Raw genomic sequence first — 27,657 nt, 5'->3', positions numbered from 1 at the left:
TCAGGATTTTATTTATTTTTTATATTTATATTTATATTTAATTTAAATGTAAGTATAATTTACTCAGGATTGTATTTGTATGTATTTTATTTATTTATGTTTAATTGATGTAGTGGTAAATGAAATGTTTTAGGCTGTATGTTAAATAGAACATGACAGTAGATCTGTATATATAAAGTCTCTATAGAAAATATATGAATACATAAAAACATGTTATTACCCAATCAATATGTATCAATTTGTTTACAATTCACAGACGTTATGAACATATTAAAAACTCACCTGTATCTATCTACTTCTATTTTTATTTTTAACAGTCACGTGATGATGACTCATGAGTTGATTCATCATAACTCTTTGATTTTTAGGAGTCAATTAAAAATGTCACTCATTTAAAAACAGAAACGTTTCAACGGACAGACAGACATAAAGACGGAACATGACTTTCTATGTGTATTTGTGTATTTGTGTCTAGTTATGTAGTGTTGGAGTTGTGTTTAACAAAGCAACAGAGCTGTGTTAAAATATTGAATCGTTTGATGTCTTGGAAACTAACCAAACAATGCGTAATTTCCCTGACGTCACGTCACGTCCCCTCGTATCACTACGTCAGAGGTGCATGGAGTATATAAATAGAGTAACTCTCACACGTGCTCCATTACTCACACAGCAGCTCCGGTGGAGCTCTCTACAGACTCCGCCTCTCCGCGCTTCTCCTGCCGTGTTTATGCTTCACCCGCTCGGCTGCGTGCTCGTCTGGACGTGTCTTCTCTCCTTTATCGTGGCTTTAAGAGGTGAGCTCGGCTTTATTCTCTAGAGGTATAATCTTCATGTTTATAATCATCATGTTTATGTGTGTATCCGTTTGTTTGTGAGCCTCTGGGTGCAATCAGAGGATCGGCGGTTCGATCCCCGGCTCTGGTCGCATGTTGAGCAAAATTGCTCCCGTAGCTTCTATGCTGTAGAAATGTGCTGAGTCACATTGGATAAAAGCGTCTGCTAAATGACTGTAATGTAATGATCTTATCAGACCTCTATCTATATATATATATATATATATCTATATATATATATATCTATATATATATATATATATATATATATATAGATATAGATATAGATATAGATATATATATATATATATATATATATATATATATATATATATATATATATATAGATATATAGATAGCTCGCGCTCTCTCTCTCTCTCTTTCAAAACAGACCTGTTAGCTTCTCATTACATTTGAAACCTTTTTACATTTATTTACCGTTTTATTCCAGGGGAGCCTAGCATCAAACCATATTCCTAAACATGTGTACCAGTCTATCCTTTTCATCTCCTTAACATATACAATTATAAAGTGAACCAGAACTCCAGTTTTAGCCAAATTATAAAACTTAAAAACAGTAGAATAATCAAGGAATGTGATTTAATACAATTTGTATTATTTCATAAAAACGATGTCATTGTGGTGAAACATGGTTTTCATGATTCAATAACTGCTCCCTATATGGTTAAAGAGTTCTTTAGAATTCTGTTAAGAATCATTTTCATTATTCTTCTTCTGGGTTGGTTCCACAAATACCCCATTAGTTGAGGAGGTGGTTCCTCTGGACAGAGCTCTGACTTCAGAAGTCATTTCAGGCTCTCAAGAGGACAAGAGGAGGAATCTTATCTACAGCGTTTCAAGGCTGAATATAATCACTGATATTTGTCAGTTTGAGTCTCTTCTTTGCTAACTAGGACCTTATGACTACAATGGGACCACACTACATGAACAGACAGCAAACCACACCACCTGTCTGTGACAGTGTTCTGTCTGTGGACTCTGTCTCACCTGGACTCATGTAGGGGTGAGCAGACAGATTCAACATTTCAACACATCTCCATCCCTTCTGTTCCCTGGTCACTACACATGTGTCTCATCACATGTTGTGGCCTACAGGGGAAGCACGTCACACGTCCCAGTTACACTTTCAAACAGCTGGATTTCCAAATACAGTCTGTGCTGTCGATGGATGTCACATTCCCATTGTTAGACCACAATGCAACAGTCCCACAGCCTATTATACCAGGAAACAATTCTACCATCATCGTTAATCGATGGACACATTCAGTGCTCTGACTGAACAAATGCTGACATCAGGTTGGATGTAGGCTTTCTCAATAAATATATTGATTTACAGATGCTAAATAAATAACCTCATATTATTATTATCAGCCACATCATTGCACAAAATGAGACTATTGGCCAACAATCTAGCGTTAAGTATTACAATTAATTACACAAAATTAGGATTTTCTACAAAACGTGTTGTTTGTTGTCAAATCTAAGAGCCAATCAGCTCTTTGATCCAAAGACAGCCAGACGTTTCCCATCATGCCCTGGGGTCCCGCAGTCGGTGGAGAGCAACTCTGCAGCGCCTGGCTCTAAAACCTGCGGCCGCCTCGCTCTCGTGAGGTTAACGTTGCCCACGTGTTCATGACGTCACAGCAAGTCGGACGCAAATCTACCCGGCATGCATTGTGCGCCGATCGCCGGTGATCGATTCTGCGCCCGCCTGGCTTATGTCGAACGAACCTAGTGTTTCACTGATGATGGCTGATTCAATAAGTGACTCACTGAAGACATGAGGTGGAGCTCAGACTCTTCCAGAACAAAGATGACTCAGATGTGTGTCACTGATTGAAATGTATGCGTTGAACAAGTGGAGACATGTTTAGAAAGGGGGCAAATTTAAAATGTTGTTTTTTGGGAACTCTAGGGAGCCAAATCCAGTCAAAAGTTTTGATCGTTTGAAAAAAAAAAAATTTAACCTGAAAGTTCAAGTTGTGGTCTTGAACATTGAAAAATACAGCAATGTATTCTAAATACAAATAAGTGAATGAAAAGTTTTTTTGGTTGAATATAATTTTGATTCAGTTCTGGAATTAATTAATTAATTATTTTTTAAAATTTTTCACTTTCATATATATTTTGATATTAGAGTTCTTTTATTTTTCAGATTTTATATTTTCGGTTTCAAATCTTTTTTTTTTTTTTTTAGTTTGAAATCTTTTTTTTTTCTTTCTTTTTTTTTGTTCAGGCTTTTGACCCTGTTCTAGCGTGGTCAACGTCGTCAACCGCGATAACTGTGATTCAACACTTTCTATACAACATGTTCACGTGAAAACACGCCGGTGGTGCCGGGCGCTCCATAGGGGCGAAAGACTGATCGAACCAGTTGCCGGTTCCCTCCGAAGTTTCCTTCAGGATAGCTGACGCTCACAGTTTATAATTCTCGCGGTTGAGGAAGGTCCTCAGCCTTCTTTGTGATGCTGTCACTCATGATGACACGCCCCTCTCCGTTGAAGCCACGCCCCCCACGCTAGATCAGGGTCAAAAGTCTGAACTGAAAAAAAGATTTGAAACCAAAAAAAAAAAGATTTGAATCTGAAAATATAAAATCTGAAACTGAAAAACATAAGACCTCAAATATCAAAAAAATATTCCAGAAAATTCCAGAACTGAATCAAATTTATATTCAACCCAAAAAAAAGTTAAAAAAAAAAAAAGAAAAGAAAAATCCAGTTTGTTTTTTGTGATGGAAAAAAGTAACGGGCTTCCATACAAAACAGATAAGCAGGACAGTTAAACCGTTACCAGGAAGTATGAAGTATAAAGCTCTCATTGAGCCATAACACAACATCCGTTCAGGGCCACCGTAGAAACACGAGGTGTGTGTGTGTGTGTGTGTGTGTGTGTGTGTGATGCTGCTGATGATGTTTTTCGGGGTTATCTTGTTCCTCTTAATCAGATGTTTTTGTCACAATGTTGCTCAAAGAATGACGTCTTTGTTTTTTGATTTGTGGTCACTAGGACTCATCATGACTCTGCTAAATCACAATCCCTCATTTTAACCAAAAACATAGAGCTGAAACAGACGGAGAATAATCCAAACTCTTTTAAATTCATGCAGAAAAGCTTCTGAGTTGTTTGGTTTTCTTTGATTTATGTGACGATGATCTGAATATGTTTGGGTTTTGGACTGTTGGTCATTCACAAGAAGTTTCTTAGACTCAACCTTGACAGAAATAGTTGTTAGTTTGCAGCCTTAGTTCCAAAATTCCAGCTTCCTTTTTAGCACTGAAGTTCTTAGTCCTGGAAGTCTGGAATGACTAAAAGGTCAGATAAAGTAGTTCAGAGAATTTAAACTTGTTCCTCCGTGTTTTTCCAGATCAACCTCAGGTGATTGGGTCACGTCAGCCAATCGTGGCCGCCCCGGGCGACGACGTCATCCTGCCGTGCCACCTGGAGCCTCAGTTCAACGTGGAGGGTCTGACGGTGGAGTGGTCGTTGCCCGACCTCAAGCCAGACCCCGCAGATCCGCTGAGCCGGGTCGAGTACGTGCACCTCTACCGGCAACGCCACGAAATCCCTGACATGAAGATTCGATCGTACGCGATGAGGACGGCGCTGTTCACCGACGAGCTGAAAGACGGAAACATCTCGCTCAAGATCACCAACGTAACGCTGGCCGACCAAGGAAGGTACCGGTGTTTCATCCCCAAGTTAAACAGCCCAGTGGACCAGTCGGTTGTCCAGCTTGTTGTTGGTGAGTACATTTGTGGTAGAGGCTCAAAATTAGGACATCTTTATAAACCTTCAAGGATTGTTTAGTCAACACTTTGTGCGTACTATAATCATCTCTTTAATCTTGTGTTATTTCAGCGCCGCAATCTCATAAAACCTGGACGCCGGAGCCGGATCCCAAAAGTCTCCCAGATCCAGATCAAAACGATGAGACCGATGCAGGTGAGAAAACCTTTGATGAGGAGAGGATTTCAGCGCTAGTAGTGTCTAGATGGTTCCCAGACTTCAACCTCTAGTTCTGCAGAGTGAAGTCAGAGCTTCATGTGTTAAAGCTGCATTCTCTCTAGTGTCCACCAGGGGGCGACTCCTCTGGTTGTATAGAAGTCTAGTCTAAAATGACTCTACTTCTCTCTTGATTTATTCCCTCAGTAAACATTGTAAACATGAGTTTATGGTCTCAATCTCTAGTTTACAGTCTTCTTCAATACAGCATGATGTTCATTTAGTACATTATGCTCCATTTAGAGTCTCCTTTGTTTTAACGTCAGGTGGTCGGCTCCATCTAAACGTTCTGATCCCGCTGGTCTTCTTCTTACTGGTCCTGGGTGGTGGAGTCGGTGTGTATTCCCTTAAACGACGTCATCAAAACCAAAATGTAAGAAAACCAAAAACGTTCTGTTTCTTCTTGTCGAGTAAATCCTGACTGACTCTCCGTAAGACAGTTTTTATTATTATCGTTCATAACATAATTTTTGTTAATTGTTCCCACAGTGTCTGAAATATGTTCCAGCCAAACCACTCGCGGTCTGAGGCGCCTTGCTCAAAGGCACGTAGGTAGTTAATGCAGAGCGGCGCGTCCAGGACCGGATTGGTGAGGTCCTCCTGATGTAAGTCTGATTTGAAGATGGCGGTTTGACGTTTCATCACACGCTGGAGGAATCTGCTCATTGTGGGTTTAAAAAAGACAATAAGGAGGGGAATTTGAAAAGCGCCCCCTGCTGGATCGTGTCTTCCTGCACACGTTACGAGAAGTAAATCCTGAAGAGGAACTGTTGGAGATGGAAACCCTCTTTTTTTTTTTTTTTTTTTTTTTTTTAAGCTGACTCAGCAGCAGGATCACATTTCATCTACAGGAGACGTTTTCTCTCGAGAAAGAAGCCGAACCTCATGGAAGCACTGCTGTTAGCGTCACAGTGCTGAGGTAAAATTAGTGCATCTGACTTGATGCTTATTAATAATGATGTAAGTGTTAAAGCTTACCTTTCACATGAATAACAGAACAGACCTGATACGAAAAGTAATGCCATCAGTGTTTGACTCTATGACGTCAGTTAGCTTAGCATAATCTGACGCTCCCTCATTTAATAATGTATTAATACTAACGCTGAAACACTAGGCTACATTTTAGGAATACGTACAGTAACTATATATAATGTGTAGGTGTGAAACTTATTGAAGACTCTCCACTTACTGAAAGTGCCTTTGAGCAAGGCACCTTTTCCTCACTATACTATTTATCTATTGAAGCACTGAATATAAAAATCACAAAAGTGTGTGTGTCTGTGTGTGTATTTATATCTTTTTTTATGCCACTAAAATTGTCATTTATGAATGTTATGCTACCTTGTCCTGCACTTCCTGGCAACCTTTGCACGTTTACTTTCCTAGCTGAGAAGTGTTAAAGGTGTAACCTGATTTAATGAAGCCCTGAATATCCGACGGACAGCGTGAAGAAGAACGTAGGATGTGTGTTTAGTGTTTGTAATGTTATTTATTTCTCCACCTGTTCTGACAGGTGATGGTGTTAGAAGGTGTTGTTCTGAAGAGCTTGTTTGAGGAGTATGTGTTAGAATGATGACTGACTCTAGGTCTCCTTACTGATGTTTGTTTCCACAATCATGTCATGTTACAGGGTGTGAAACTTATTTAAAATACAGAATTCTGTTTTTTTTGAAGACTTACTGAAAGTGCCTTTGAACAGGGCACCTTTTCCTCACTAATCTATTTAAGCGCTGAATAAATATAAAGAAATCTCAACAACAATGGGATTCAACAGAGGAATGTGTTGTGTTTCTATGATGTAGAACATGTGTACTCGAGGTATTTACAATATTTGCACTGAAATGTTCGACACTGGTCACGCAGCGGTCGCCAAATAAACCACATTTACCAACGACTACAGTGTTGATTTTCATGTTCACCTTGTGACGAGTCCTCGACTCAGCTGACTTCTGTCTGATGTTGGCAATGTCAAAGATACATGTTCCTCTTAATGTGCTCTTACCAAAGCATTGGTTTACTTGAATCCTCACTGAAGAGGCTCCAGTCTGCTAACCAGAGTAAACTTCTCTATTCCTTCTCTTCTTTTAAACCCATGTTTTTGCTTTATTATCTCCACCAACAAGAGTTTGTGTGCGTCTGTCCGTCTGTCCACGGCAAATCTCCCAACCACCTCACCAAACATCCTGATGTTGTATGTGCTCATTTATGACTGTTTGCCCAAGGACTCTTGTTTCCCCTTTTGTAAGGGGAATTGTTCATGTAGTCCTGATCTTTCCATCATCGCCGATGCATATCAGTGGAGCGGTACGTAGTTGTTGAAGGGGAAAGAGTGAGTGAAGGCGTCTAGTGGCAGTAAATGTAGCGTGTCCGTTAGGGTTTAACTAAATAATGAACAAACACGGCAACGGTACGCCTCGATATCCAGGAAGTTCCTGTGTTTTCCTTCTCAGTTGTCGGGCAGAGAGTAGCACACTCTGATACAGATGAACGTATCGGACCAGAACAGTCGACCGTTTGGACATTTGTTGGTTGTACAGGTACCAAACATGTCTAAATCACACCAAACCTTTTGAGGAAAATGCTTTTTATTCAAGAACAGATTTATTTCTTACAGATCTGTGGCTCTTTGATTCACGATGGCTTAAGCCCGATCCCTCTCAAAGCCCCATTCACTGTGTAATGACATTATATGATGTTGGTACAGGGTGCTCCGTGATTGTGTGTGTTTGCTTTGTATCTACACCCACTTTTTTTGTTGTGTGCTTGTAAACTTTGGCCTATAATACACCACGTATGTTAATCCTGGAAGTTCTCAAAGGGTGCAGTAAAATGTGAGTCAAGTGCAGTAAAGTAGGTTTGTCATGCAGTAAAGTGGGCGTGCAGAGTAATAAAGTGAGGTTTCTGTGTAGTCTGCGAGACCCTGAATGGCCCCACTGACTGTGTGTGCTGTCACCATCACTACTATTAACGGTAGCCATTATCTGTTGTACCACCCAAATGACCCCTACAATCCTCCTAGTCCGTCCCTGTGACTCCTCACTGAGGCAGCGGTTTAATTTATCAGGACACTCCATCGCAGCTCGAGGCATCCATCTCCAAAAGCTCTGTAGCTCTCCTGTTGATCACAGTGTGAGGCTCACGTCGACAACTTACACAAATCTGTAGTCTGACAGGGTGCAATACAAGATGTGGTCCTTCACCGCTCTGAAGACGAATCGAATGTCGTTTGTGTCTGTGGCACAGGTGAAGTGGGAGTAGATGATTCTTTTCTCGTTCGGGTTGAGACTGACGAACTTCTCCAAGATGAATTGTTGCGCCGCCTTGACGTCCCTCCGGGGACCTGGTGGAAAGATATTGCTGATATATTCAACTTTTCTTCTTTAAAAAATAATATGTAGTGTGGCTTTTATAGACGCAGCAATTCTAAGTGAACCACCAACAGATGGAGACGTTTAATTAGACTACTTTAAACTATTCAAAACAGAAATCCCAGCATGCTCGGCTGCATCTTTTAGTTTCCTCTCACCGTCATATTCAGGAAAGTAGTCGACCAGATGCGAGTGCAGGATTTTCTCCTCCAGTAAATCGATCTTGTTGAGGAACAGCATGACTGAGGACAGGTGGAACCACCCAGAGGTTATGATCGTCTGGAACAAAGCCAAGCTCTCCTCCATGCGGTTCTTTGAGAAACACAAACATCTAAGCATGAGCAGAAATATGGCATCAGACATTCAACACAGTGACTGAACAGCTCCCTCTGCAGGTGAACGATGCACACTGCTTCAAAGGTTGAGATTTATCGTCCAGATAGAGAAACCAGACGAGTGCTCCACTCCTGTAGAACCCCAAGTTGTCATCTCCACCTAAACAGTCTGGGCTTTAAATGACACAACGTCCCTTATAGAAGGAGATCTCAGCTTGTATTTTATTTTGTCGGCGTCTCACCTCCTTGACGGACTCGACGAGGACCTGGTCGTACTCGCTGATCGCCACCAGGAATATGATAGAAGTGACTGCCTCAAAACAATGAATCCACTTCCTCCTTTCCGAGCGCTGGCCACCCACATCCACCATCCTACAGCCACAGATTCAAAACATCGCCATGTTACCACCAGTAGTATTCTGGGTATTTAGGGCTGGGCTGTGTTGATTAATTGGATTATTGAATATGATGAGCGTAGGAATGACTTGACTATGAGGCCCTCACATATTTACAATAACCAAAAATCTCATGTCGCTAAGACAGCTTTCCGCTAGTTAGCTCGCTTGCTAATTCCACCATGCTTTAATGCTACACTGGTTACAGGAAATGGGCCAAACAAAGTTTTCACACCTGAGACATTTCACCAAAAACACCCAAATGTAAATGTGCTGCACAAAACCTAACAACGAGCTGAAACACTCACCTGAACCCCACGTTCTCAAGGTCAAAGGGGTACTCTAAAATACCTGTGGTGGGCACCCTGACCCTCAGGACATCCTGCTGGGTCGGCAGATAAGAAGTGTCAGAAATTCTGTGTATGTCGTTCAGGAAGCTGTTGAAACAGGAAGACAACCCCAGAGTTAAGGAAATGAAAGTGAGCGAGAAGGACAGAGGAGACACTTTATTGTATTGTATTGTTTGTTTTTCAGCCACTTCACTATAAGTGAGATTTTAAATGGTGCGTCTTCACTCTGAAGCCTTTTGTCAACAACCTTAGATGGAATAACACTGAGCCATTACACAGGCGGGTGAAACAGTAGAACAGATCTGTCTGAGGACTTACTAGCTTCTCGTTTACACTCACTATTTAGCGGAGTCGGACAGCTGGTATTTCCTCTTAAGACCGTAACACTCCTGAATGCCCGGGTCACTCCACAGGCTCTGGATGGCCTCCACGTAAGGGTCCGCTAACGTTGTCACCCTCACCACGTCGACGTCGCGGACCATGCTGGCGTTTGCCTGAACAACAGAACGACAAGTACACAGATGGATTTATGACGTCATGTTTGTGTTCTTGTAAATTGTTCTTGTAGTGTTTAAGATTAGGGTCGTGTTGATGTCACTGGGTTTGAATCACACTGCTAGAGTTTACGGAAGCCCTGAGAGCCAAGTATGAATTAGTTATTTTCTGGTGATTCCTTTTCTGAGTATGTTGTTGTAATACTCATTTTGGCCACAAGAGGCTGAAGTGCAACACTACCCCGTGTTCTCAATAGAGCGCTGCATGAATGAGTCACTATTTTTAAGCTTCCTGTTTACGGGATGTCTTCAGCCGTAGCTATCCGAACGTGGTCTGAAAACCACATGAAGTCTTCATGTGGATCTGACGGGATGTGTTCCACTTTCATCTTTCATTGAGCTGTCAATGAGTTGTCATCAGGCTCTCTCGACAGCTCGGTCGACGTGACGTACGTTGCGCTGCCCAGAGGGTTGGGGGGGTCAGAATAGCCAGAATATCAAGCTGGTTTGAAGACTGGATGCAGTAGGACATCCTGGTGTTTTCTGGCGTACTAAATAGTGTGGGTATTGGAACTAGGTCTTGGTACTCAATAACTTTTAAGGTATCAACCAAAGTGACCCAGCACCATGTAGTATCAGAACTCCTCCAGTCAAACGATACCTGCACTCGATCCTTTTTGTACCCAGATCTAGAAAACAAGACTTTTTGGAGGAGGGTACTGGTTTTGGTGCTGGAATCCTACTTTTTTAAACGGCCCTAATTGGAAGGCATCGTTAAATTAATGCTGCCAAAAGTTCAAGACGACCACATAACCCCCCTGCTCCTGCAGAAAGTGGACTCTTCTCATCCTGACCTGGAACTTTAACTAATGCATCAGCAAATGTGTCCATTGACGGGGACGGACTCCTGCATGATCAACAGTTGAGTTCTCTGTCTCCCTTCCCTGTTTCGTCTCTTGCTTGTAACTGACTCAGGAGTGACCCGTCTTTACATTCCAGCAGTCAAACATCATGGGCCTTCTCCATTAGCAGACAAAAACTCTCCGGGCAGCGAGGATCTTCAAAAGTAAACACGGCTGCAAATTACCAGAAGTGCTTCACCCTGAAACACACTGCAGGCTCTGTCAGCGCGTTGGACCGTAAACCATGCGCACACTCTTCTGTTGAACAGTCAAACCTCCTTCTTCTCGATCTGTCTGCAAAGAAAGCACGAAGACAACAACGGTTGTGGTCTACCTTGTTGTGTTCGTACTTGTAGGGGAGCTGCAATGCGTCCATGGCCTGGATCAAGGCCTGCATGGCCGTGAAGATGTTCTGGTAGATCAGCCTGGCGAAGCCTCTCTTGTCTTCGTCGGAGTATCCTCGGCCGTGGATGATCCTCATCTGCTTGATGAAGGTGCTCTTCCCACTTTCACCAGTTCCTACAACAGATGCACAACATTACTGGTCACACATATCAATGTTTTGTAGAGAAATTAGCTACATCGTGTTTTTGCTGCAGAGGCAATATTTGTAGGTCGGATCAATGAACCGCTGGTTTTGAGCTCTTCTTGGGATTCTTCTTTAACGTCTCACTGTTATGCAGTCTTGCACTCACGGTCCATTTATAATCATAGTCTGGGTTTTGTCTTGTCGGTCTAATGTTTATACTTGGAGTCAAGTTTTATAAGCAGCGTTTTGTCACTTTAACGGTGTCTGCTGGTAAAAGGCGGAACTAGAAGAACCTGACGAAGCTGAATATATTTAAGGAGCCAGAAGCTGCAAAATGGGAAGCGGTGATTCAAATAACAGAGGAAGAATTTAAACACCTAAAGTTAAAAGCTGGCAACTTTACTGCACAACAAAACCGTCGGAGGCAGGAGGACGACCACTCGCACACGTTTTCTGTTCAAAGATGAAGCTATTCTGGGAAAAAATGTTAAAAGCAGTCGTTGAGAAATACATCTGGGGCACACCTGCCCGGGGATGTGTCTTGGAAACATTAAAGATGTGAGGAGAGAAGACATCTACTTGACTTAAGTTCTACTTGAGACAGACAATGGTCCAATGTAAACAGGAACAGTGGCTGGAAAACGTCTCTGAGAAGTTAACGTACCTTTAAAGAGTCACAGAGAAAACATTTAAAAACATGGAACATCTATGTCTCTTTGATTTTAGTTGGCTTTTGTATCTTATTTTAATATTTTTTGTCTGTTTGTGTCTCAATAAAAACTAGTGGCAATACCACAGTATAAAAATACTTAAAAATTACAAGTAAAAGTCCTGAATTAAAAATCCTACTGAAGGAAAGATACACAAGTATTGGCAGAAAGAAAAGCATCAAAAGTACACATTATGCAAAATTCAGTTCTATTAAATATTTGAATATTAATTAGTTACTCCATCTACTTAATTCTCTCATTTTTATTATTCTTCATGGTCTCTGTTTTTAATTTAACTCAAATATGTCATCATCCACTCCCTTTTTATTATCTAATTTCATTATATATATATATATATATATATATATATATATATTCATATATATATTTATATATTTTTTTTTTGAGCTTCATCTCTTGTATGAAAAGTGTTTTAGACATATTTATTATTATTATTTTATTATTATTATTATTATTATTATTATTATGTAACAGCTATAGTTCCTATTTTACAGAATAGGATTTTATATAAAAAAACTAATATTATTTTATAAATAAATGCAATGATATAAAAACAGTATATGAATTGAGCTCTACTCGACCAGCATCAACATGTAAATGCATCAGTAATAATATATCCTAGTATAAAATATATAGTGATGTAAGTTTGTCTACAAGTACATCTACTTGCTAATACTACACTTTAAACATTTTGAATGCAGTATTGTGTACAGTAGGAGTATTTCTTCGTCCCTCACCGAGCAAAAGCAGCTTAAGTTCCCGACTGGAGTCCCTCATCTCGCGGCGGAGCTGCTTCTCGATCTCATCGTTGATCCGGCGAGCCTCTTCGGCCTCCGGGCTGAGGCAGCAGGCCCCCACGGAGCTCAGAGTCATTGCTCCTGGAGGACTCGTTGCTTCCTCTCCTGGGAAGAGGAAGAAGATTCCGCAACAAGCAGACGTCTGTGAAGCAGCGAGTCGCTTCACTTCATCGCTGACAAAGACGCTCTCTGGGACGAATACAAAGGAGGCTCACGTCCTCTGGGTCCAGTTGTTTGTCTGGTCCTCTGTCCTGGGTGGACCATGTGACAGAGGGATGTGCTCTGAAGGAAAATCCCTCCTCTGGGTACACAGATAATCCTCCTTTAATGTCCTCCTACCAAAGCAGGAGGTGTAAAACAGCAGACATAGTACAATTTAAGTGACTGTGAGGAAGTTCTAACTGGTCCTGAACCAGTCTCAGTGTAGTCCTGGTCCTCTATCAGACCTCCATCAGTACAGAGACCATCAGAGAGAAGATGGTCTGTTTCTATAGAGTTATTCTTAATGATGTCATCGGAGCCACCGGGTCGGATTCTGGTGAAACCAGATGAACTCATGCAGGTTCACCAGAAACTCCTTCAGCTCAGACTCTAGCAGAGCCCGGTCCACCGTGAACAGACCCAGATCATCCAGCAGAGACTGGTCCACCGTGGACAGACCCAGATCCTTCAGCAGAGACCGGTCCACCGTGGACAGACCCAGATCCTCCAGCAGAGACCTGGTCCACCGTGGACAGACCCAGATCTGGCTTCACCTGCAGCCTCGGACCTGCAGTCGGAGCTCCGGAGGGAGGAGGAGAGCTCAGCTCCCGGCAGCAGCAGCGTCTCCTCCTCCTCCTCCTCCTTCTCCTCCTCCAGGAGCAGAGCTTCTCCTCTCTGCTGGAGACCCAGGACGTATTGCTGGACCCTCTAGAGAGAAGGGAGGCAACGGGAGAACTAGAACCAGGACTGAGAGGGTCAGAATGTCAGACCCTGCTGCAGTAGAATGAAAGGTTTTCTAAAGGGACTCTGGTGCTCAGAGACACTACAGCTTTAAATCAACACAAAATGAAAGTTTCTCTGAGTATATATATATATATATATATATATATATATATATATATATATATTATATAGATACTTTTTTTAAAAGTTAAATACGATCCTTTACATAAACTGATGCCTGTCATAGAGCATCAGAAGTAAATACATATTGTTACTGATTACTGACAGACAAAAACAGTCGTCCCAACTTAAAGATGTATTTATAAAACAGTTTGACGCTTTGTGCTGCGTGACTCCCTCTAGTGTTACAAGAGTGACACTAACCCTTATGAAGTAATGCACATCTCCCCTCTGGAGCTGTCTGCTGTTGAGGCATTAACATGCTACACATGTCTACACTGCAGCTCAAAGTGTGCGTTATTCCTAAAATAAAAATACACAAAGTAGTGATTTTGCACGAAATTTCATGATATTTCCATCTGAATGAAGAATGTTGGCCTCGTGGTGACGCTAACAGGAAAGTCAGATGGTCACCAAAGTTAGTAGGATTCATCCTCTGGGGAAATGTTACTGGTTATGCTTTTAATAGTTACTGTTACTAAAAGCTGTTAATAAGTCACGTTATTAATTTCTGATGTTTTCATCTGAGAACGTTACCAAACTGTGAGCTTTTCTTTAAAACATACAAACAGTGAAAGGACAATAAAGACCAGAGAGCTGAAACAGATGAAACATGTTTATTAAAATATAAAAGGCCAGAGTTTACAAGACATTCATGCTTCTCTGCAGTATTTCAATGAAGACCTTAGATAACCCCTCTCACCCGCTACGACCAGCTGACAGACGACATCATCACAATGAGACCTTCAGACGCTGCTTTGGACCTCCGACCTGAGAGACTAGAAACATCTTTGTCTGTATGGAGGAACCATTGGATCTAGTTCTATAGGAAGAGAGTGAATCTTTGTTTTCTATACAGATGATAGAAACCCCAACAAACACCCAGCAGAGTTCCTAGTCCCAGTCCACAGTAGAGGACGATCCATCCTGGACTCTCAGGTTGTGATGGACTTCCTGTCTGTGAAGGACCTCTTCCTCCACTTGTTGTGTTTGGTGTCTCAGGTTTGCGTCGATCCCTCTCTGCTGTAAAGACACCAAACAAGTCTGAGTCACTCATGAGAAGAAACAACATCTCACTAAAACAGAAGACGACAATAATCATGTTCTTTATTATCCAGGAAACTTCTGAATCAACTCACCTGTGACGTTGAGGTGACACGTCATAGAACCACCACCTTCACCTGTGAACACATCACACCTGTAATGACCCGAGTCATCAGTCCTGAGTCTGGACATTTTAAGTCTGAGATGTCCTTCTCTGAGGGCGTCTTTGTCAAACTTGACTCGTCCTGCAAACCGTTTATCCTGAGCCGCTAAGGTCTCGACACCTTTATATAGACTAAACAGGATGAAGGATCTGACACCAGTGTACATCTGACAGAAGATAAAAATGGACTTGATGGAACCGTCTGTTCTGGTCTGGAAGGTCCATTCCAGAGTGACGTCGTGGTTCTCCCCTGCCTGATAGGAGCTCTGTGTCACATCCACTACTGATACTCCTGTTGAGGAGACAGAGAGGGAGAGTGAGGAGCAGACAAACTGACAACGGTAACATGAGAGCCTTCAAACTCCACCTGGAGATGTTTACTGATGCTGAGCTTTAAAGACACAAAGGTATGAACAAGGTGCTTGATTGTAACAATAACTAGAGTGATGTTAAAGTGTGTGAGTGAGGCTGAAGGTGTATTTAGTGAAGCTGTGAACTCACCAGAGACACAGGAGGTAAGTTTGAAGAGCAGCAGGATGCTGCAGATCATCTTCTCCCTGTGAGAGGAGACAGAGGACCAGAGTCATGAACACATCACATCACAGGTCAACAGAGACCAGCTGCACTCTGTCTGTAGTCACTACAACACTTCTTCTTCTTCTTCTGTGCTTCTCGTGACAACATGACTGATCAGAGGACTGACACCATCACCGCTGTGTTTCTCTCATTTCCTCTTTTTGAAGTTCCCTATTCTGCCGATGACACATGCTGACATCGGCAGAATGTGCAGTGCAGGGATCAAAGCCAGGTGTTGATGTTTGTGAGGTCACAGTGTTGTCCACCACATAACCGTGGTCCTCTAGTACAGTGATTCTCAACTGGTGGGTCCGCAACCTAAAAGTGGATCGCGTACCCGTTTTCAGTGGGTCGCGGGCCTTTGCCTGAAATTTTTTTTTTAAAGCCTGTGCTTTTATTTTGAAGGGGATATTTTATGCAGCGGAGTTATTCACACTCCCTAACAGTATTTGGCGTTAATGCCTTGTAATGCTAATAGACATCCGCCATTTCACAGTATAGAAGAACACCCACAAAGTTTGTTTTCATGCTAATTGAGTGAAACGCAAGAACGACACCGACTACATGAGATATGGATTTTCATACATTGAGGACAAAAGAGGACAAAAACCTCTAAATGAACCAAAAACACAAAGACATGGATTTCACTGTTGGTCTGACAGATATATGTAGAGCTTTCTCAACATCACTTATTGATTTTATGATGTAGTTATCATGAAGAGACACAAACACATCTGATAGTAACAGATCCATAATCATCATATTGTCTTGTTTTCTGTCTGATTGGGATGCAGGTTTGAAAACACCCAGAGAGAGAAAGACCTGCTGTTAGTTCTACTTATGAGGAAACAAGACGAAGCACAGGATACATGAATGAAGATAATAATATATTAGACAAACAAAAACAACATATTAAACATGAACATGAATAAAGGACTGAAAGTTTAAAGTAGAGAAGAAGGAGTCTACCTGTAAATCATCCTTTGAACACTGAGTCTGTAGAGATCAATAATTCACCGGATCAATAAGTCCAGACAGAATATCTTCAGGGTTCACTTCTCCTCACTGAGAGTCTCTACTGTTTCTAACCAATCACAGCTCCACATGTGAGCCTGTTTAACTTCCTGTAAACAAGGGCAAAGCGCTCCATGTGCTGACAGACTCCTTTATATGGGCGTAGTCCTGTATGTCTGTAATTGAGAGAATATTTTGATTAATAATAGAATATTTCAGGCTGTTCTCATTCAGCTTTCACCTCAATGACACATGAATTATTTCTAATGAAACTATAAACCTCTGGACTTTAATATTTACATATTTGTTTTAGCAATATTTCTGCTCATGTTCAAAACTTTCTGCACTTTTGAAAACATAAATCACGTCTGTGTTCTCTGAACGGCTTGTGCACAGACTAGAACAATGGATGCAGTCCTGGTGCTTTTTAAAAAATATATTTTCTCTTGTTGCCGCAAAAAACATCTGTTCTTTAAATTCTGCCTGTGAATTATTTTGTGCATATATTTAATAATCCTTGAGGCCTTGTTTTTTATGTGCAATATATGCAATACATGTTCCATATTTTTCATGATCTGATTCCTTTATTAAATTGACAAAAAAAGAAAAAAGTCTCCATTGTTATTGTTCTTGACCTCAATACAGGTTTTGACAGAAAAAAGAAAAAGGTTTGTCTAGAAAGTTTTTTTTATTGAACTGGTTGCATCTCTACTCGACGATTCCTTTTTAAGAATTAAAAGCCTGAAATAAATGACAGTTAAGCTTTAAGTTCATTAATAAGTTAGTCTCACGTTCTACGGGGACCTTAAATCTGAAAGCTTTTGATTTTACTCAACTCTACAAAGGCGTCATCATCGTTACCTTTTTTCTCCACTAGGTGACACTAACGGCTCATCAAAACACAGCCGGGTGTTTGAACCGGTTTGTTTTTAACAGTGGACATGTACTGTGTGTTGAAACGGAAAGAACTCAATTTACTTTCAAACTAAAACTAGACTTGTACGATAACATCGCAAACTCAAAGCAGACAGCGACTTTTACAACTTCATTTGTTGTTGAAGTAATAGATGCATTGCATCACTGTTGCATACATACAGTAGAGACATTACCTTTGTTAACAGACATCCTGATTAATTGAGAAACTGCAGTTATATAAGTTATTACTATTGGGCTTGTCCATTACACGAGACGGACTAAAAATAGATGGATTTTCTTTCAGAAAGTTACTAAAACAAATGTTCCTGAATGTCAGGTAATTTTGGTTTTGTTTGTTTTCACTGTAGGCCATTATTGTTTCATATACAGGATGGTTTTACTTATTTTCTGATCTTTACATTTGGTTACGTTTGTCTTTATTTGTTTTGTTATTATGTTGTTGACTCCGTTTGATTTTAAGTTTTTGTTTATCGTTTTTGTGTGGACCCCAAGAAGACTAGCAACTCTATTGAAGCTGAAATATAGAATAACTCTCTGCAGAGCTGATCTGCAAAAGAAGGTACTCGCTCTCCCTTGTTTTTCCTTTGTGTCCCCACTTGTCAGGGTCCCCGCTTTGCCCCCTCTACGTACGTATGTGTGTGTGTGTGTGTGTGTGTGTGTGTGTGTGTGTGTGTGTGTGTGTGTGTGTGTGTGTGTGTGTGTGTGTGTGTGTGTGTGTGTGTGTGTGTGTGTGTGTGTCTTGTTCCCGTCTTGCCACCCACCTGGGCCCTACCCACCAGCACACCTGCCTTCAATCAGCTCATCACACCTCACAGCTTATCAACCCCGGCTGTTCCTCCTTCCCGTCACATCGGAAGCTACGCTCAAGCTTCTAGCTTGAAGTGTCTTTCCTCGTGTTCTTGTCACCCGAGACAGTCTCCCCATTCCACAGTAAGACTCATTTCTCTTTACTTTTTTAAACTTCACCCACATGCAGCTCAACACAACAGCAGCCAAACAGTCTTCACATATAACCCCAGGATCAATTATCGTCCCAGATAACTGAGCACTTTTGTTTCAAAACTACAAATTGTTTTTCATTCATTACACAAAGTACACAAAAACACTGACAACAGGAAGCAGAATCACCAAATGTGTCTCTATTGTCTCTGAAGTATGTATTATTTATTTATAATCGGCACTAAAAGAAGGGCACTTTAAGATATTACAATTTTGTTACGATTTAGACATTTTGTGATATGCGGAGTATTGCAATAGCGTATATTGCGATATAAATTAAAAAAATTCAACTACGACTCACAGTTTGTCAAAATCTGTTTCATCTAAAGAAGATAGTTTTCATCTCACTCATAATTTTTATTGCAGCAAAATGAGTTTGTCAGTCAAGCAGACGAACTGACCATCACTCAGTCGTGTCTGTGTTGCTACCAAAGGATTTAAATTGTATTTTCAGTATTAATAGTTTATATTATATTAAGATCGATACTTGGCGTCCATGTACTGTCTTTTTTTTCCCCCCACTCCTAACTTAAAGCAATGTTGTGTTTTGAACATATAGTTTTTTCAATAGCATGTAAATGTGTGAAGTTTTGATGGTAGTTGAGTTTAAGGGGGGATGTGATCATTTAGTGTCAAAGAAATGAAAGCGGTCCACAGTTTAGTCCACATTGACTCGGGTCAGGTGACAGAGTCTCTTCTGTTCTGTACTTTGTACCTTATTCTCAACTACTGAAGTTCCTCATCTGTTTTTAAACTCCTCCTCCTCCAGTGTATTGAAGAGACAAGAGGACAGAAGACATTTAGACCGACATTCATCCACCGTGATTTCATCCTTCTTTCTAAATGTAAGTAACAAAGTTTGTTTACAGCGTTGGTGTTCATTGTTGTTTGCCGCTAACGTGTGGAGATTGAAAGTTGACATTTTATGATCGACACAGAATACGATATTGTGCTCTCTATCAAAGACTTGAAGGGGTTTTCCTTTATTAATATCTTTTCATGCAGATATGTTACTGTGGTTTTCAGACTCGGGTCGATGACATTTTGTGCACACAGCATAAAAAATGGATATATAAAAGTTCAATTGTTTCTCTGGATGAGACACAGACCTCAGAGAAAGTAGAGACTATACTACGCATTTTAACGTCACATAAGTTTATAATAATGTTGTAAAAGTTTCATTTCTTTTTTTCTGGGGAAAAGCTGACTGAAGCATTATAGTCACATGTGTTATTTACAGGCTGGTAGAGTTTCATGCTGACAAAACATTCAGACACTTAATCAGACAAGACTTTATAGAAATCAAATGATCTCCACTCGAATTTAAAGTAACGTTCTGTGGGTTTGAACAATGTTTGGCAGCACAGTCTGTGTTGGTATTGAAGAGGTTACCTTTCGACAGAGCTAGTCTAGCTGTTTCCAGTCTTTAAACACGGACATGAAATCAAAATGTTTGATCATTATGGAGGCCTTGTTCTGAAAATGTATATCTTGTAAGTCACTACAATTACAAAGAATGTATAAAAAATAACTTTATTGATTTTCTTTATTTTCGTGTCTTGCTCTTAACACCCCAAACCTCACGGGACATCACACCATATCTCAAAATAACAACGGGTCAGAACGCCGAGAAAGTTTCTCCATATTCTGAGATACTAAGTCAATATTTTAAGAAAGTTTATTATTGTGAGATGCTAGGAATATTCTGAGTTACTAAGTGAATATTTGTATATGCTAAGTCAATATTTTGAGAAGCTAAGTGATTATTTCGAGTTTCTCATTATAAAGATTTCAAGGATTTTTTTTTTTTACTATCAATAAATGTTTGAATATATTTGAACTATCCGCATACATTTAAAACCTTGACAGAAAAAGAGGATACATTTGTAAATTTGGGATAAAAGTGATCCAAAAATCTGAAAACTGTCTCCTCTCAGGGAGAAGATGATCTGCTGGGCTGTGCTGATCTCTTGTGTCCGTGGTAAATTTAATTTTGTTTTATTTAAACTTTTTCTTTGTAGGGTTAATCTCTCTTGATGTGTATTAATGTAAACAGTGTCTCACTTTCCCAATTTCACCATTACTTCTATCTTTTTGTTTTTTGTATTTCACATGAACTTGAAAGTAAGCGTTCTTTACTGTCTCTGTCTGTCTGTCTGTCTCTCTCTCTCTCTCTCTCTCTCTCTCGCTCTCTCTCTCTCGCTCTCTCTTCTACAGGGTTGAATGTGGAGGGGGAGTCTTCAATCTTTTATTGGGGAGAGAAGAATAAAAACATCACAATTGAATGGGACAGTCAGATCAAACTTGACATTTCTTCCACCAACCTGCTTTGTGTGTCAGAGAGTAACAGGGTTTTATATTGTATGCTTGACGGTGTCGAGGTCTCAAGACTTCAGCATAATCAGTTTGTAGGACGAGTCCAGTGTGAGAAAGACGTCCTCAGAGAAGGACGACTCAGACTTCATGTGTCCAGACTCAGGACGGACGACTCTGGAAATTATTGGTGTGAAATAACCACAATTTTGAATGGAACCACGGCGAGGGTTAAAGTGACTCAGCAGAAATTCACCTTACACATTTCATTTCAAGTTTACAAAGTGCTTTTTGGTTAAAAGGAAGAAACACTGAACTGTTGTCTATGTCTGCATAATAAACTTGTTATTGATATGCTAATATATATTTCCTCCACAGTAACATTTGTTCTGAATGTAACCACAACAAAGTCAAGACTGGAAACTAGTGAAGGTAAGTCAAGACTGACTTACACCTCCGTGGCCATTTTCTCATTCTCACCCACAATATTGTTATATATATATAATATTAAAACCTACTGAGATGAAGGCCATTTAAGTGTCAATAGCTGTTTAGGTGGGTTGTTTTCACTGAACGGTGTTTGAACTGGTAGCACTTTAATTAAAAGATTAAAAGGAAGCAGAGCTGTTTTTAACAATAAACCTTTTTGGGGTTAATTGTGGCCCAAACTAAAGGGACTGAAGCAGAAACTTCCACAGTGCAATGTTGGTAGTAGCTTACAGCTAATAATTTGATCTGTGCATTCACATAAAAAAAGTTTGTTTCCAAGTCGGACGTTTCAACACCCTATAATATTTATAATCGAAAGTAATAGTTTAATGAACATTAATCTCCAAACACCCCACTGCACTCATTTAAATTGTCACATAAATATTAACCATGACGTTACAACACATGAGGTCACAGCTGGCCTAAAATACACCAATAAGGTACATTCATGTTTCATGTCAACAGAAATATTCTAAATATCTAGAATTTTATTGCAATATGTGCATTCACTGCAGCACTTCTGAGTATTACAGATTTTCTGTTTTGCAAACCATCACATGTCACTGAACTTTTGCTGAGTTTACTGTACGGCCTTGAAGCTTCCTCTTTTTGTCCCCGTAACACAGAGAGAAAGTCCCAAAACTTCATGAGGCTTGATCACAAGATAGGGCATTTGTTTTGCGTTCATGTGGCGTTGGAATAATTGGAAAAATTAGATTCCGAATGTGGCAGACCAAAGTAAATGTTGATGGCTCCGAGCGTCGAAATACAAAACACCTTCTGTGTAGCGTCCATGATGTTTCCACAATAAACTCATGAACACATCGAAGTCGGAAGAACGACTTCACAACTACTGGAAAATCTAGTCTCTCCAGTTATCATTTTCTTAAGATGGTGTGCTTTGGTGTTCACGGTTGTGGTCTTTACTGTACTGTCTTCCTGCAGGAACAAAGCCCCCACCAGGAGGCCCAAAGCGAGGACAAGATAAATACTATAATCCGATCCTTGGACTGGGTTTAGGAGCTGCTGGAGTTGCAGTCGTAGTACTTTCCCTTCTATTTGGTTTGGTTATATCAACTGTAAGATCACGAGGTCAACAACAAGGTTTCTCTACTTTTCCTCTTTGTTTTCATGGAATTATGTGTGTTTTGATTTGTGTGTGCTAAAGCTTCGTCTTTATTGTCTCTTGTCAATCACACAGATCCAGACCAAAATGAAATGGAAACAGAAACTTTAACAGAGATATTACTTGACCTCGTTCAGCTGAATAAGTGACATCCTCCAAACTGCCTCCGATGTGAACGGACATTTGGCAGCACGGCGAGGACTCGGCCTGCCTCACTTGGCGTATATGTAGTCGACACTATTTAAGTCCCTTTTCTAACTCACTCTGACTACAGCTTATCAAACTGGTAGCAGCCATATGCAGACACACATTAACAACTTCTGAGGACAAAACATGATTCCAAATGCTGTACTCAGGAAAGTTAATATCCAAGAGAGTATCTCCGATACTTGGTGGACTTCAGATTGCTTTGGGAGAAAAAAAGGTGAATCTAGGGGTGATTGGTTCAAAGTCTGTGCATGTCCCCTTTGGTCCCCATCTGAACTCACTCCACGTTTTAGGAACTCTCCAAACGCGCTGTTTTCCATCCGTCCACCAGATGGCATCAGACTTTACCACCTGATTCCAACACCCACCTGAAGAGCTTTCAGGATGTGTTTGGTGAGAGTTCCAGAGGGAGGGGGGCAGATATGGAGAAGGCTCTGTCGCCCCATGTCCGGTGCTTGGTCCTGGGTGGAAGGGACAGGAAGCATCAGAGGAGTGTGGTGGTGGAGCAGGTCGGTGAGGTAGCAGGGGGCCTGATTATGGAGGGGTTTCTGAGTGAGGAGAAGGACTTTGTATTGGATCCGTTGTGGGACGGGGAGCCAGTGGAGGTTCTGGGCTACAGAAACGTTCCTTCACACACACAAGGTCAGGATTGCACCACCTCTCACTCGCATACATTGCAATCCCACCACCTTTCTTCTTACCGCTCTGAACAACGTCTCTGTCCGCCCAAACAGTCCTGAAGCCGGGTCCGGTCGCACTGTGGTCCGGGAAATCCGAGTGCAGCCAGGTCTCCGTGAAACACATGACGCTGCACTCACAGACATCCTTGTCGGTCTCTTCCCGGCCTTTTGCATTTTATTTGCAAACGTCACGTTACGTATACCTTCAGCGCAGACTCAGTATATTTCCGCTACGTCATTCCTGTCTCGCTTTCAACCAGGTGAGTCGCCTCGCTACAGCTTTCATTTACACAACATTTGTTTGCATATTATTGTATTTGGGTGCATCAATGAGCATGTCTTGTTGGTTGATTGTAGTCTTTGTCGCACGGTGTGGTTGTTTTCTATCACTCTCTCAGTCATTGTAGCAGATTTTAAAAAGTTAGCTTGGTTAGCATCAACTCCACGAGGCTACTGCCTCGTGGAGTTGCATCAGAAAGAAAGAGGAGAAGAGGGAGAGAGGGAAAGTCTCCCCTGTTTACTTTAGCGGCAGCAACAACAGAAATATGATATTATATATATATTTATATGTTTGTTGTGTTTAATTCAAATATGTTCACATGTTGGATTTTAGACCAAACGGTGCCGAAGACAATCCACAGGACTCGTCTCCAGGTAATGTCTTTAACCGTTCACATGTCAACCTCTCTCTCTGAGTTCAGGTTTAATATCTTTACTTTCTCTCTTTGTAACTCGTTTTTCTTCTTCTCTTTTCTGCTGCTCTTCAGCTCATCTCTGGCTAAAGAATTAAGGCTCTCTCACCCTATTTACTCTTTTTCATGGCTGCAATGGAGCACAGCCATTTTAACTTCTGGGGTATTTGGAACAAGCTGAAGTCGACATGGCTGAGCTATTTGATGGTACCTTTATTCAGTCTAACATGAGTTACTATGTGAGGAGCTTATTATACATTCTTGGTTTTTGTTTAGTTTGTTTCCTATTTTATTTTTGATAATTTCGATCTAAAAACCTGTGGCTCATGCGAGTAATTTGTCTTGTTTACAGTCCTCTGCTCATGTTTTCACTGTTGACTATTCCACAAAGCACCACCGAGTTGAGACGTGTGTTTCTGTAAACTTCCGTCTCTTTCACTAACTATGAAAATATACTTACTTGTCAATCTGTTGCTTAATGTTCAAACTCATTTTCATAATTTGAATCTGAACAGTGAGAAGAGAGCCTCTTCACTCCGCTCACATGACTTTTAGGTAAAGATTGAAGGAGAGAAACTGAAGGTTGCAAATAAACAAAAGTGAAGTAAAATGATAAAATGAAGATAAAGTGAGGAGTTCATAGAGACCATGAGGCTTCTCCCTGCTGCTCTGGGAACTCGGGATGCTGCAGAAGTAGATGCAGGAAACTGTTGCAATAAAATAAAAGCCCCTTAAAGGTGCTAAATTTGAAATTTAGTTAATCAATATATTAGCAAACAACTGTGTACGCATGTACAGATCTAGAGGAGTAATGTCCACAGCAAAAACCTGAGCAGAGAATAAAGTCCCTCTCCCTCTGTGTTGTCATGGTTACGCAGCTGGTTCGGCCGACTTCCAGTTTGTGACACCTGATAACGCCGTCTCTCCACACACCGTGCCGTGGAAGCGTTGACCACACCCTCAGGTAAACACTATTAGCTCGGTAAGCACTGTTAGCTTCTAGCACAATGAATTTGAGAATTTAGCGCCGTTTTAAAGGCACAATGAGTCTGACGGTTACAGTTTGTAAACACAATATTCTAAATTGGCTTCTTCTCCACCAGCGGGTGAAAGGCGACCACAGATTCACTCTGGTCTTGGAACCAGCTTTGGTTGTTTTGTAAGTGAAGAAAGAAGCTCTGTGAGGTTTTATCGTCTGATGTCTGTCTGCTCTCACAGGGAGAAGATGACCTGCAGCATCCTGCTGCTCATCACACTGACCTCCTGTGTCTCTGGTGAGTTCACAGCTTCTCTCTATCAAACACAAAGAAGAAGAGAAGCTCCGGTAGATAATTATAAATCCTGTGTCAAAATATTGTTCAGTATTGGCATCAAAATATACTTCAAGTAAACTATCTGCTCATTATGCAGAAGGACCCATTTCAGATTAATATATATATTAATAACTACAGATAGTTTTAACTTCACAATTCATAATTAATCAGGAGGATAAACCGTATAATAAGGTGCTACAGAGGTCCATGCTAAGCTCTGAATGTTCCAACAATCCTTTTGAATTTATATATAATTTTATACTTTTTTCAGTCATAATAATTTAAACATTGACTAAAAAACCTTCCTTTTGAAGCTTCTTCACGTTAAAGCAGCAGCCCTGTCTGCACGTTCCTGCGTTCAGCCTCACAAACAACTTCATGACTTCTTTTAAATCTGTCTCAATGAATCAGTTAATCTAACAATTCATTCTTCGCCTGCGTTTGATCAAATATGTTCTCTTGATGAGCGTCTGCAGCACTGAGACCAGCATCAGTAAACATCTCCAGGTGGAGTTTGAAGGCTCTCACGTTACCGTTGTCAGTTTGTCTGCTCCTCACTCTCCCTCTCTGTCTCCTCAACAGGATCATTGGTAGTGAATGTGACACAGAGCTTCTATCAGGCAGAGGAGAACCACAACGTCACTCTGGAATGGACCTTCACCCCCGCAACAGACGGTTCCCTCAAGTCCATTTATATCACCTGTGAGATGTACACTGGTGACAAACACTTCGAGCTGTTTCATCTTCATGAAGGTGTCGAGGTCTCAGAGTCTCAGGATAAATGGTTTGCGGGACGAGTCCAGTGTGACAAAGACGTCCTCAGAGAAGGACGACTCAGACTCCACATGTCCAGACTCAGGACTGATGACTCAGGTGACTACCTGTGTACAGTGAACACAGGTGATGGTGAGAAATCAAAGAAATGTCACCTCAACGTCACAGGTGAGTTGATTTAGTAGAAGTTTCCTGGATAAAAAAGAACCTGATTATTGTCGTTACACTTCCTTCTTACAGGATCTGTGAAACATGTTTCAGTTTAATCTGTTGAGGACATTTAGTCTTCTGTTTTAGTGAGATTTTGTTTCTTCTCATGAGTGACTCAGACTTGTTTGGTGTCTTTACAGCAGAGAAGGATCGACCCAAACCTGAGACAACAAACTCAACAAGTGGAGGAAGAGATCCTTCACAGACAGGAAGTCCATCACAAGCAGAGAGTCCAGGATGGATCGGCCTCTACTGTGGACTGGTACCGATAGTAGTAGTAGTAGTAGTAGTAGTAACTCTGCTGGGTGTTCGTTACTGTCTGTGTAGAAAACAACAAGATTCAATGAATCCCTCTCTTCCTATATAACTAGATCCAATGGTTCCTCCATACAGACTCAGATGTTTCAAGTCTCTCAGGTCGGAGGTCCAAAGCAGCGTCTGAAGGTCTCGTTGTGATGATGTCTGAATGAGCTGCTCAGTCACAGCTGTTATTTTCTGTCATACATTTCATTGTATACAGAGATGGGCAGTATTTCTATTACTTGTATTTGAAATAAGTATTTAAATTACTTTTGAGTATTTTGTAATTTGGATTTGATAGGGCTGATACAAAATCAGACGTAATTTGTAACAAAATACTTTAGAGTGGAGTAATTTTGTATTTAAAATACTCAAAATATGTCTCAGTACAGTATTTAGGCTCTTTACCTGTTGACAACTGGTTTTAATTCTATTCTTGTTGATACAAAGCCAAAGTTTATGAAGTCCTTTTAATAAACATATATATACATATTCAATCAAGTTGTTGTCTTTTAACAGCTTTGCTTACACTGACATTCTGTGACTGCTCTTTTTGTGTGGTTCACCAGAGCTGTGTGTGTGTGTGTGTGTGTGTGTGTGTGTGTGTGTGTGTGTGTGTGTGTGTGTGTGTGTGTGTGTGTGTGTGTGTGTGTGTGTGTGTGTGTGTGTGTGTGTGTGTGTGTGTGTGTGTGTGTGTGTGTGTATACTGTATATATATGCAACCAAACCACTTAGTTAGGTTTAGGAAAAACATCATGGTTGGTCTTAAAATATCTACATAGAGTTAGGTTTAAGCAACAAACTTAACGTTAGGCTTTGGCGGCAAAACGAACGTTGGGCTGTGGTGGCAAAACGAACGTTAGGCTTTGGCGGCAAAACGAACGTTAGGCTTTGGCGGCAAAACGAACATTGGGCTTTGGCGGCAAAACGAACGTTAGGCTTTGGCGGCAAAACGAA

General features: G+C 40.8%; 4 protein-coding genes across 6 annotated transcripts; 2 read left to right on the top strand and 2 right to left on the bottom strand.

The window, feature by feature from the left end:
- The first annotated feature begins 679 nt into the window (after nt 1-679).
- Nucleotides 680-6,754, top strand: LOC137874494 (myelin-oligodendrocyte glycoprotein-like). The gene is made up of 5 exons (XM_068713194.1): nt 680-794; nt 4,222-4,599; nt 4,716-4,799; nt 5,126-5,232; nt 5,349-6,754. The coding sequence occupies exons 1-5, from the start codon at nt 728-730 to the stop codon at nt 5,385-5,387; spliced, it is 675 nt and encodes a 224-aa protein (XP_068569295.1). The 5' UTR covers nt 680-727; the 3' UTR covers nt 5,388-6,754.
- Nucleotides 6,755-7,432: 678 nt separating this feature from the next.
- LOC137874493 (guanine nucleotide-binding protein G(q) subunit alpha-like) lies at nt 7,433-12,990 on the bottom strand. Its single transcript, XM_068713193.1, has 7 exons — nt 12,701-12,990; nt 11,038-11,222; nt 9,647-9,801; nt 9,266-9,394; nt 8,805-8,934; nt 8,386-8,539; nt 7,433-8,199 (listed from the first exon to the last, which is right to left on the bottom strand). Exons 1-7 carry the CDS (start codon nt 12,834-12,836, stop codon nt 8,009-8,011), a joined length of 1,080 nt encoding a protein of 359 aa, XP_068569294.1. The 5' UTR covers nt 12,837-12,990; the 3' UTR covers nt 7,433-8,008.
- A 1,472-nt stretch (nt 12,991-14,462) lies between these two features.
- Nucleotides 14,463-16,726, bottom strand: LOC137874872 (uncharacterized). Of its 2 annotated transcripts, none has more exons than XM_068713837.1 (4): nt 16,617-16,726; nt 15,573-15,628; nt 15,004-15,363; nt 14,463-14,887 (listed from the first exon to the last, which is right to left on the bottom strand). In XM_068713837.1, exons 1-4 carry the CDS (start codon nt 16,625-16,627, stop codon nt 14,688-14,690), a joined length of 627 nt encoding a protein of 208 aa, XP_068569938.1. In that variant the 5' UTR covers nt 16,628-16,726; the 3' UTR covers nt 14,463-14,687. The 2 variants fall into 2 exon arrangements, with proteins under 2 accessions (XP_068569938.1, XP_068569939.1); XM_068713838.1 differs by having other exon boundaries at nt 14,463-14,884.
- A 1,754-nt stretch (nt 16,727-18,480) lies between these two features.
- On the top strand, nt 18,481-27,197 carry LOC137874502 (uncharacterized). Of its 2 annotated transcripts, none has more exons than XR_011103315.1 (13): nt 18,481-18,527; nt 19,366-19,441; nt 20,534-20,577; nt 20,814-21,341; nt 22,344-22,502; nt 22,600-22,948; nt 23,025-23,373; nt 23,466-23,671; nt 24,025-24,065; nt 24,982-25,067; nt 25,322-25,377; nt 25,999-26,358; nt 26,541-27,197. XR_011103315.1 is itself a non-coding variant. In XM_068713206.1 (13 exons), exons 11-13 carry the CDS (start codon nt 25,329-25,331, stop codon nt 26,765-26,767), a joined length of 636 nt encoding a protein of 211 aa, XP_068569307.1. In that variant the 5' UTR covers nt 18,509-18,527; nt 19,366-19,441; nt 20,534-20,577; nt 20,814-21,341; nt 22,344-22,502; nt 22,600-22,948; nt 23,025-23,373; nt 23,466-23,671; nt 24,025-24,065; nt 24,982-25,067; nt 25,322-25,328; the 3' UTR covers nt 26,768-27,197. The 2 variants fall into 2 exon arrangements, 1 of the variants encoding a protein (XP_068569307.1); XM_068713206.1 differs by having other exon boundaries at nt 18,509-18,527.
- Nucleotides 27,198-27,657: the final 460 nt, after the last annotated feature.

This window comes from Cebidichthys violaceus, unplaced genomic scaffold (genome assembly GCF_023349555.1).
Source record: "Cebidichthys violaceus isolate CVI_PGR_0920_01 unplaced genomic scaffold, fCebVio1.0.p SCAF_19, whole genome shotgun sequence".
In the NCBI taxonomy this organism is placed as follows: Eukaryota; Metazoa; Chordata; class Actinopteri; order Perciformes; family Stichaeidae; genus Cebidichthys; species Cebidichthys violaceus.
Note: the sequence above shows the minus strand (reverse complement) of the source record. Positions and strands in the feature narration are given on the sequence as shown.